Here is a 12115-nt window from a genome sequence, read left to right on the forward strand (position 1 = left end):
AGGTCCTGAACACTCTGTAGCAAGTTTTCATTAAGGATCTCTGTACTTTGCTCTGTTCATCTTTCCCTCGATCCTGACTAGTCTCCCAGTCTCTGCCGCTGAAAAGCATCCCTGCAATATGATGCTGCCACCACCCTGCTTCAACGTAGGAATGGTGCCAGGTTTCATCCAGATGTGATGCTTGGCATTCATGCCGAAGAGTTCAATCGTGGTTTCATTAGACCAGATAATCTTGTTCCTCATGGTCTGAGTGTCCTTTAGGTGCCTTTTGGCAAACCTCCAAGAGGAGTGTCTTCCGTCTGGCCACTCGACCATAAAGGCCTGATTGGTGGAGTGCTGAAGAGATGGTTGTCCTTCTGGAAGATTCTCCCATCGCCACAGAGGAACTCTTGAGCTATGTCAGAGTGACCATCAGGTTCTTGGTCATCTCCTGCCACGGCCCTTCTCTCCCAATTGCTCAGTTTTGCCGGGCAGCCAGCTCTAGGAAGAGTCTTGGTGGTTCCAATCTTCTTCCATTTAAGAATGATGGAGGCCACGGTCTTCTTGGGGACCTTCAATAATGCAGAAATTTGTTGGTACTCTTCCCCAGATCTGTGCCTCGACACAATCCTGTCTCGGAGCTCTACGGACAATTCGACCTCATGGCTTAGTTTTTGATCTGACATGCACTGTCAACTGTGGGACCGTATATAGACAGGTGTGTGCCTTTCCAAATCATGTCCAATCAATTGAATTTAACACAGGTGGACTCCAATCAAGATGTAGAAACATCTCAAGGATGATCAATGGAAACTGGATGCACATGAGCTCAATATCAAGTCTCATAGCAAACGGTCGGAATACTTCAAATTAAAGTTGGAAGTTTACATACACTTAGGTTGGATTCATTAAAACTAGTTTTGGTAAGTCGGTTAGGACATCTACTTGGTATATGACGAGTACATTTTCCAACAATTGTTTACAGACAGATTATTTCACTTATAATTCACTGTATCACAATTCCAGTGGGTCAGAAGTTTACATACACCAAGGTGACTGTGCCTTTAAACAGCTTGGAAAATTCCAGAAAATAATGCCATGGCTTTAGAAGCTTCTGATAGGCTAATTGACATCATTTGAGTCAATTGGAGGTGTACCTGTGGATGTATTTCAAGGCCTACCTTCAAACTTAGTGCCTTTTTGCTTCGCATCATGGGAAAATCAAAAGAAATCAGCCAAGACCTCAGAAAAATAATTGTAGACCGCCACAAGTCTGGTTCATCCTTGGGAGCAATTTCCAAATGCATGAAGGTACCACGTTCATCTGTACAAACAATAGTACACAAGTATAAACACCATGGGACCACGCAGCCGTCATACCGCTCAAGAAGGACACATGTTCTGTCTCCTAGAGATTAACGTACTCTAGTGCGAAAAGTGCAAATCAATCCCAGAACAACAGCAAAGGATCTTGTGAAGATGCTGGAGGAAATATGTACAAATGTATGTATATCCACAGTAAAACGAGCCCTATATCGACATAACCTGAAAGGCCCCTCAGCAAGGAAGAAGCCACTGCTCCAAAACCGCCATAAAAAAGCCAGACTATGGTTTGCAACTGTACATGCGGACAAAGATGGTACTTTTTGGAGAAATGTCCTCTGGTCCGATGAAACAAAAATAGAACTGTTTGGCCACAATGACCATTGTTATGTTTGGAGGAAAAAGGGGGAGGCTTGTAAGCTGAAGAATTTGTGGGCAGAACTGAAAAAGCGTGTGCAAGCAAGGAGGCCTACAAACCTGACTCAGTTACACCAGCTCTGTCAGGAGGAATGGGCCAAAATTCACCCAACATTTTGTGGGAAGCTTGTGGAAGGCTATCCGAAACGTTTGACACAAGTTAAACAATTTAAAGGCAATGCTACGAAATACTAATTGGGTATGTCAACTTCTGACCCACTGGGAATGTGATGAAAGAAATGAAAGCTGAAATAAATCAATGACATTTCACATTCTTAAAATAAAGTGGTGATCCTAACTGACCAAAGACAGGGAACTTTTAAAATTATTAAATGTCAGGAATTGTGAAAAACTGAGTTTAAATGTATTTGGCTACGGTGTATGTAAACGTCCGGCTTTAACTGTATATTTTCATGTCTTTATTGAACACAGTGTAAACATTCACAGTGCAGGGTGGGAAAAGTATGTGAACCCTTGGATTTAATAACTGGTTGACCTTCCTTTGGCAGCAATAACCTCGGCCAAACGATTTCTGTAGTTGCGAATCAGACCTGCACAGAGGTCAGGAGGAATTTTGGACCATTCCTCTTTACAAAACTGTTTCAGTTACACTATATTCTTGGGATGTCTGGTGTGAAAACCGCTGGAGGTCATGCTACAGCATCTCAATCAGGTTGAGGTCAGGACTGACTGGGCCACTCCAGAAGGCGCATTTTCTTCTTACTTCAACTGTATAATTGTTGATGTGCTATTAGTTTAGGCAGACTGTGTTTGTCTATTGTTGTGACCTAGATGAAGATCAGATCAAATGTTATGACCAATTTATGGAGAAATCCAGGTATTTCAAAAGGGTTCACATACTTTTTCTTGCCACTGTATATTGGCAACTATGTAAAAATAGCTTACATAAAGCCAACAATTAAAAACATTGCAGCCTACAGGTAGAAAATATCCTGATAAAAATAAATATCCTGTAAATCACATTGGCTACACATGGCCTGTCTACAATGAACTTGAAACATTATATCAACTATTAACTTGAGTACCGGCAGCTCAAATGTTCTACTACTTGAGCTCCTGTTCCTCTTATAGAATATAAGATCAAAAGTATTGTGGAGCTCCTGTACCTAAATATAAACAGTACCAGCACCCAAAATGAGGTCCGGAACCTATTTCAGTCAAAGTCAAACACTAATATGAAGTAATCGGGTAGGTCTATTTTATGACATTTGCATTGGATCAGAGCATGACATTTTTCCCTTTTATGCAGTTATCGAAAGGGAGACAGCTGGAAAGATTTTTCAAATACACAAAAGAACCATTGTAATTCTCAATGAAGGTGAAAACAGATTTTGTCTGCTTTCTGCTTGAGGTGAAGAAAACATTACTTTGAGAAGCTCCACAGTCATTAGTGGTGGAGCATTAAGCCAATCAGAAATACTCACAGATCCCAAAATGGGCACATTTATAGGACTACCTCTGCGCGCAGGCCAGGTTGCATATAGGCCTACATCTATGTGTGCATGTCCTTACTCAACATTGATAGGAGCGGAGAGCTCCAAACAAAAAAAAAGACTAAATTGACAAAACTCGTAAATGGAATGACATAAACAAGAACCTGTTTCTCACAAGTGTAGCATAAGTTGTGCACTCTGCAAACAACGTGTCCACTCGGACAATGAGAACGGGAAGACGAGAACAATAATATTGAATGCATTAAAATAAATGACCGTAAACAAAGTAACAAACATTGTATATTATAAACTATAGTATAATATAGTATATAATTAACAGTAAATGTACTACTGATGATAAATCTAATGGAGAATTGACATACAATCAAACGCAAACAATTCACACAATGTAGTTACGAAACAATGAATGTGCACAAATTAGCGGGAGAGAGCGCATTCTGGCGAGGGAAGTGTATTATGCATCTGGGCGCATGGTCAATCCGATGTCTGCATTGGTCATGCAGCATTTACGGTGATATGGCCTCGGCAGAAGTCAGGGCATTCATACTTCTTGCAGTGCAGAGCTCGTCAAGCAATTGTGATCTGATTCAGGAAACTAGACATATGTCGCAAGTCACGACTTCACAGGAGTTATTTTTTAACGTAAAAAACATTTTTTTTAATCAAATTGCGTCTTTTTGGGAGAAATGCATTCTCGAGCATGTGAAATAGTATGTGCCTTAATATCAAACTTGTATGCCATCTGTAAATACAAATAAAATGGTAAATTACGAGTCCAGTTGTTTTAGCCACAAATAAACGTGAGCAACCTTCCCACTAGCCATGATTGGCTGAGATAATAAGTGGGCTGGACAAGCCGAGAGATTAATTTGGATTGGTCTACCATATAGCATGCATCCGTCTATTGGAGCTGGTCAGTATGTCTAGGGAATCGTGTCAAACGCGGCTTTTAAAAAGTTTATCCAGAGGCATGCAGGGGGCATGCCTCTTGGTAAAAGACCAAGTCCATATTATGCTTCAGAAATAGCAGCCCAAATAAATGCTTTAGAGTTCAAGTAACATACACATCAACTGTTCAGAAGAGGCTGCCTGTATCAGGCCTTCATGGTCGATTTGCTGGAAAAAAACACTACTAAAGGACACCAATAAGAAGAGACTTGCTTGATCCAAGAAACACGAGCAATGGAAATTAGAATGGTGGAAATCTGTCCATTGGTCTGATAAATCCAAATTTGAGATTTTGGTTCCAACTGCCGTGTCTTTGAGACGCAGAGCAGGTGAACGGATGATCTCCGCATGTGTGGTTCCCACCGTGAAGCATGGAGGTGGTGTGATTGTGCTTTGCTGGTGACAAAGTTGGTGATTTATTTAGAATTCAAGGCACACTGAACCAGCATGGCTACCACAACATTCCTTAGCAATATGCCATCCCATCTGGTTTGCGCTTAGTGGGACTATCATTTGTTTTTCAACAGGGCAATGACCCAACACACCTCCAGGCTGTGTAAAGGCTATTTGGCCAAGGAGAGTGATGGAGTGCTACATCAGATGACCTGGCCTCCACAAACACCTGACCTCAACCCAAATGAGATAGTTTGGAATGAGTTGGACAGCAGAGTGAAGGAAAAGCAGCCAACAAGTGCGCAGCATATGTGGGAACTTCTTCAAGACTGTTGGAAAAGCATTCCAGGTGAAGCTGGTTGAGAGAATGCCAAGTGTGTGCAAAGCTGTCATTAAGGCAAAGGGTGGCTACTTTGAAGGATCTCAAATATAAAATATATTTTGATTGTTTTAGCAATTTTTTGTTTACTACATTATTCCATATGTTTTATTTCATCGTTTTGATGTCTTCACTATTATTCTACAATGTAGAAAATATTAAAAATAAAGAAAAACCCTTGAATGAGTAGGTGTGTCCAAACCTTTGACTGGTACTGTATATATATATATATATATATATATATATATATATATATTACTGCTCGACTAAAACAATCTTGTTTGATCAACCACCTAACAAACAAACAATTGACCAGTCAACTAATTGGGGTCAGCCCTACTTTGAACCAAACACACATCAAAGCAGGAGTCATTTTAGTCCATAATCCAACAGTGACCTTTGACATGCCAGCATCACCCAGCTTTCAGAACTCAAACAAAAAATTCAAAATGAAAGTCCCTCAAGAGATTTAATCGACTTTGGCCTTTGAGATCCTTCTGTCAAGTAATCAATACTGACCTTTGACATGTCCTCAGCCCCTCCCAGAGGAAGTTGTGGGCGGTGGGATGAGTGCCTCATGAGAGACTCCGCCCCAAGGTCCAGGCGGGGACGCTTGATCTCAACATACTCCACCTCTGATTGGTTGTTGGGCTCAGGTAAGTAGATGTGCTCATAGCGGATGTGTTGCTCCTGACCTCTGTCAGGAGAAAGAACAGGGAGAGAAGACAGGTTAACATCTATATTAATTAACTGATGGTGTAGGTCATTTCCATGTAAAATGACCTATGAGCACCAACATGTGAAGTTCATAAGAGCATGTCAAATTGGGTGTCAAATGAAAGCTAAGATTCTATATTTTGGAGAAATTAAGGCATAAATACAGTATTCAATTATTTTCCATTCTAAAAATTAGGAATAGACAAAGGCTTTGATTTCTTGTCAAATAGATTGAAAATGAGTCTAGCAGAAAAGTCTTAAAACTGGACCATTTTATCTCCAACACTTCATTCAAAGACTCATTCATGGACACACTTAGTGACAGTTATGGCAGCTTCACGTGATGTATTGTTGTCTCTACCTTCTTGCCCTTTGTGCGGTTTCTGTGCCCAATAATGTTTGTACCATGTTTTGTGCTGCTACCATGTTGTGTTGCTACAATGTTGTTGTCATGTGTTGCTGCCATGTTGTGGTGTTGTCTTAGGTCTCTCTTTACGTTGTGTTGTAGTGTCTCTCTTGTCGTAATATGTCTTTTGTCTTATATATATTTTTTGTTGTATTTATTTATTTATTTAATCCAGACCCCCATCCCTGCAGGAGGCCTTTTGGTAGGCCGTCATTGTAAATAAGAATTTGTTCTTAACTGACTTGCCTAGTTAAATAAAGTTTAAATAAAAAAATATTCTAATATAAATATCATCAAGGCAAAGGGTGGCTACTTTGAAGAATATGAAATATATTTAGATTTGTTAAACACTTTCTTGGTTACTACATGATTCCATGTGTTATTTCATAGTTTTGATGGATTATTTGTTCTGCCTTCTGTACGTTTAAGAAACATTGCCTTGAACCTTGAAATTCCGTTAACAAAAACCAACATCCATTAGTTAGAGTTTTTACTGATATCAATTCTGATATGAATAATTAAGTGATTAAAACTCAAAATGATGTTACCAAATCGGTCATTGAATTGGCTACAATGGGAAATCGTTTTAGTCATCAACCAGTTGGGCCACATGCTACTGTCCTCCCTTCCACTGGCATACTGTTATTTTCAGCTGATAAGTTCTCAGTTCTCTTTCTGTCTTCTGGTGGTCAAAGCAGTGTGAAAAGTATGGACAACCCCTCCCTCTCTCTCTTCTCTCCAATTAATGTCACCTCTTCTGGCTCTTACTCACACCCTCCCTTTCCATTTACTGTAACCAGCATTCTCAACCACTGAGCACCGACTGACACTGGACGTTGAAAAGTAGTTTACATTTCATCAATCTGCCCTGGCCTTGATTTCAACATCCACAGACATCGTTTTTTGGTCCGCACCAGCCTTGATTTCAACATCCACAGACATCGTTTTTTGGTCCGCACCAGCCTTGATTTCAGCATCCACAGACATCTGGACCAGCCATCATTTAGCCCAAACAACGGTCCATGATTCAGATCTTGTCTGGTCCAGACCAAATCTGTACCAATCATAGATATCTATGTTTCACAAGTTTGGACAGTACATTAGAGCACAGTAGACCACAGAAAAGTAGAGTATAGTTCAGTACATTACAGTATAGTAAAGAAAAGTAGAGTATAGTTCAGTACAGTCCTGTACAGTAGAGTAAAATAGAGTGTAGTAGTGTTCAGTGCAGTACACAGTAGAGCACACTAGAGTTGAGTACACTAATGTACTGTACTGAACTCGACTCTACTGTCCTGTGCTGTACTCTACTGAGTTATACTTTGATGTCCAAACTTGTGAAACATAGACCTCTGATTTGTTCAGATCTGGTAATGGCAGAGCTCATTAAACTAATAGCCAGCGTGTAGAATAATACCCAAATATGCAAAGGAGGATATTGCATTTCTACCTATGTGTACATATTTAGGAAACATCGCCATGAACTTTATGACATTCCTATACATTGTTATGCATTTCGCAATTGTGTTAATGACTGTAAATCCACTTCACTTTAATAACCAAAATAGATTTTTTCAAACTCAAGGTGTCATGTCATAGCTGACACACCATTATTTTTGAAGACATCTTCAAATCTTAATTGGAGCAGATATGTAACAGAGTTTAAGGAAAACATGGTCACAAAAACACTGAGGGATATTTTACCAAAATTCTGTTGCCAAACTTCACATCTGCACTGTTCCTCTTTCAGAGGAAGGCCCTAAAAATGGTCAAAAAGACTCCAGCCACCCTAGTCATAGACTGTTCTCTCTACGACCGCACGGTGAGCAGTACCGGAGTGCCAAGTCTTGGTCCAAAAGGCTCTAACAGCTTCTACCCCCAATCCATAAGATTGCTGAACAGTTAATCAAATGGCTAGCCAGACTATTTTTGTATTTTACGCTGCTGCTACTCGCTGTTTATTATCTATGCATAGTCACTTTACCCCTACATATATATTACCTCAATTACCTCGACTAACCAGTACCACTGCACATTGACTCAGTACTGGTACTGCCTCGTTATTGTTATTTTAAGGTGTAACTTTTTTAAAACTTTAGTTTATTTAGTAAACTCTTATTTTTTTAAACACTTATTTTTCTGAAAACTGCATTGCTGGTTAAGGGCTTTTAAGTAAGCATTTCACAGTAACCGGTCTATACCGGTTGTATCAGTGTAAATTGTTAAAGGTAGTCCTTAGGCTTGGGCGATATACCGTTTACCGGGGTATTTGGAAATAACGTGAATCCCGTTGAAACTATTTCTTAGATTTTTTTTATACATTTGAATATTTGTAGCTACTTAAGTAAATACCTTCAGTCAACTTGTGAAACAATTTAGGAGATACAGAATATTGCGTTCTTCATTTAATCTGTCGCATTATCATGAAGATTACAATGGTCCCCAGTCACGTAGTGTTTGTTTACAAGCACATAATGACAAGAGACCGGAGCCTTGTGAGTCACTCACGATTGTGCAGCAGGCGCCAGGTGATCTAATTGCAGTATGGAATTCACAACAAAATGTTTGCAAGATAGATATCTTCTAACTATTAAGTTAACTGTCTAAAATGTGCTAAATGCTCTGCAGTTGTACATTTGGTTTGCATTTAGTTAGCATTTTCTATGGGATTTTACATGTACTAGTTAGCTATCTAGCTAAGTGATTAGCGTCTTCCAAAATCAAGCATTCGCTTGGTAACAGCAGAGAATCCCCTCCTGGATCAAGAGCCTTGCTGGCTAATATTTGTTTTGTGCATACAGCAAACTGTGTAGCATTACTTGTATAGTTTAGGTCAAAAACAGTACAAAATGTTCACAATGAGACCGTTAGCATTCTCTATGGGATTTTACATGTACTTGTTAGCAATGCTAACCTTCGGATTACAGAGTATGAGTGGGGTTTAAAAACGTTGCCCTTTGTGCTTAGTATTACCGAACATCCTGGTATGGCACAAGGTCGGTATGAAGGCATGACAATCTGGATACTGCCCAAGACGAGTCCTTGTATATAGAGTCATATGGTCTCTAAAAATCAGGCAAATCCAGCTCATAAAGCATAGCTAGTAGCTACCAAATGTCATGTTCAGTGACTGTGGACATTTACAAGGGAAAGTGAACGAGAGAAACTGTGCAAATGAACAATGTTGTGATGCATGCTTTTCTGAAGGAAGCTCAGCATGTGTACGGAGAGAAGAGCGGAGGAGAAAAAAATGCTAGTAGGAAGCACATGGGGAAGAAATTGTAGCTGAAGCAATAACTCATCCAGAGCTCTGACTCCTTGCAGAAAGCCATTAAGATATCTGAAGGCACACATTTAGTAGTGAATTGCATACAAGTGTAATTTCTTCACCTCATGTGCTCTGCACAAAAGAGACTTGCCGATAGATATAGAACACTTATATAGAACCACTTTCTCCCGTTGTGCTATTTACAAAAACACAGGACTGGCTCAAAAGTTCTGGGGAATTACAGTAAACATAATGTAAAATAATCTGACAGGTGAAATTAAGAATGCAATCTGCTTTATGACCTAACATATTGCACAAGGTGACTACAGTTATTAACTTAAAAAGTAGCTACAAATATTTGGGGGGGTTGAAAAACTTCAAATAAATAGTTGACAGTATTGACCATGCCGTGGCTTTTTCCAAATACCCCGGTATATGGTATCCCGCCCAAGGCTATTCGCTAGACAACCCTTTTCGAGCATTGCCATTGGTTTTCAAGCAGATTTAAGTGAAAACTATAACTCGGCCACTCAGTAATATTCACCGTCTTCTTGGTACTCCAGTGTAGAGTTAGCCTTATGTTTTAGGTTATTGTCCAGTTGAAAGGTAAGTGAATCTCCCAGTGTCTGGTGGAAAGCAGACAACCAGGTTTTCCTATAGGACTTTGTCTGTGCTTAGCTCCATTCCGTTTCTTTTTTTATCCTGAAAAACTCCCCAGTCCTTAATGATTCCTTCCTCTATGGTAACTGAGTTAGGAAGGACTAGGGTTGCAAAGGGTCAGAAACCTTCCGGCAAATTTCAGGAAAGTTTCTGGAAATTTTGCATGGGAAGTTATGCCCGGGAATTGGGAGATGTTTGGTTAAATTCATTTTTTTAAAGTTAGCTTATAACAGGCATGTAACGATTGTCCTCTTCTTCTGATGAGGAGTAAGAGATGTCGGACCAATGTGCGGCGTGGTAAGTGTCCATTTTAATATAATGAAACTGAACACTACAAAAATACAAAATAACAACGTGAATGAACAAACGAAAATCGAAACAGTCCTGTATGGTACAAACACAGACACAGGAAACAATCACCCACCACTCAAAAGTGAAACCAGGCTACCTAAGTATGGTTTTCAATCAGGGACAACGATTGACAGCTGCCTCTGATTGAGAACCATACCAGGCCAAACACAGAAATCCCAAAACATAGAAAAACAAACATAGACAACCCACCCAACCCACACCCTGACCATACTAAAACAAAGACAGTTCTTTTGTTATAAGATCAGAACGTGACAAGTCAACCTTGACAAGTCAACAAGGTAATTCTAGGTCCTTTCTTGTGGCATATTTTGGTTAAACTGTCCCCAATTCAATGGAATTGCAACCCTCTGCATACACAACACATTCTTCCATCACATGTACAGCTGATTCGCAAGATCTAGCACACTAATGAGATGCTATTGAGCCCACACTACTACACTGTCTGAGCCAAGGACTACATGCTTTCTGGTAAGTTTTGATTTCAATACTGGTGTGGTGAATATATTTTATACGACATACATTATTTTTTGTTAACTAGTAAATAGTAGCCTACAGCAAAGTGTGTTTAAATCATGTCTAACTTGTTAACAATTTCTGCTGGTTAGTTTTTGCTACCATGTGGGTTTTAGCTTGCTTGAGCCTGCTAACTGAAGTGTTAATTCACCTGTGTCCATACATGTTTCATTTAAAAACATTTATCTTACGAAGAAGTTGTTTTTAATCTAACTTGATCTGCTTAACTATGTAACTATTTCTAACTTAATCTGCTTAACTATTTATCTGTACATGGAATTCTTTTTGCCATTTTTCCCCTAATCTTTACAGGAACATGCCACAGGCACTATCTGATGTGTGGAGACATTTCACTGCAGCTAATGTAGAAGGAAAAGCTGTGTACATTTGCAAATACTGTGCTAAATCATAAGTGAAGAACGCAACAAAGATGCAATATCACCTGGCCAAGTGCATAAAGTTCCCTCAGCGCTCACAACAAGCAACCTCTGACAAAAGTCCCTCTACTTCTATTTGAGGTGAAAATGATGAATCAGACACCTTATCGATGACAACAGCTCATGGTCCTCCTGGAATCAGAAGTTATTTTACTCAATGGAGGAACATAGAGAAATGCTGATGAATGTCTTGCTTGAGCTGTGTATGCAACTGGTTCACCTCTGATGCTCAAAGGCAGTGTATTGGTAGAGATTTCTGAATGTTCTTCACCCAGCATACACCCCTCCACCCAAACATGCTTTATCTACTCATTTGCTGGATGCAGAGTTTAACAGAGTTCAAGTGAAGGTCAAGAAAATCATAGAGAAAGCAGACTGTATTGCAATCATCTCTGATGGGTGGTTGAATGTTTGTGGGCAAGCAATAATTAACTACATCTTCTCCACCCCTCAACCAGTATTCTACAAGAGCAGACACAAGGGACAACAGACACATCATTGCAGATGAGCTGAAGGCAGTCATCAATGGCCTTGGACCACAGAAGGTATTTTCACTGGTGACAGACAATGCTATGAACATGAAGGCTGATTGGTCTAAAGTGGAAGAGTCCTACCCACACATCACCCCCATTGGCTGTGCTGCTGATGCATTGAATCTGTTTCTCAAGGGCATCATGGCACTGAAAAAAATGGATGCGCTCTACAAGCAAGCCAAAGAAATGGTTAGGTATGTGAAGGGTCATCAAGTTATAGCAGCAATCTACCTCACCAAGCAAAGTGAGAAGAGCACCACATTGAAGCTGCCCAGCAACACCTGTTGGGGTAGTG

At 39.9% G+C, this 12115-nt stretch overlaps 1 protein-coding gene across 10 annotated transcripts in view; it reads right to left on the minus strand.

Moving 5' to 3' along the window:
• The window catches only part of LOC112248363 (nuclear receptor corepressor 2), a 195439-nt gene that overhangs the window by 101822 nt on the left and 81502 nt on the right, over positions 1-12115 (minus strand). For all 10 annotated transcript variants that reach the window (XM_042320513.1, XM_042320512.1, XM_042320510.1 and 7 more), the window contains exon 4: positions 5434-5611. In XM_042320513.1, coding sequence (XP_042176447.1) covers positions 5434-5611 — 178 coding nt within the window. The remainder of the gene's footprint in view (positions 1-5433; positions 5612-12115) is intronic.

Source organism: Oncorhynchus tshawytscha, linkage group LG04, assembly GCF_018296145.1.
Source record: "Oncorhynchus tshawytscha isolate Ot180627B linkage group LG04, Otsh_v2.0, whole genome shotgun sequence".
NCBI classification, from domain to species: Eukaryota; Metazoa; Chordata; class Actinopteri; order Salmoniformes; family Salmonidae; genus Oncorhynchus; species Oncorhynchus tshawytscha.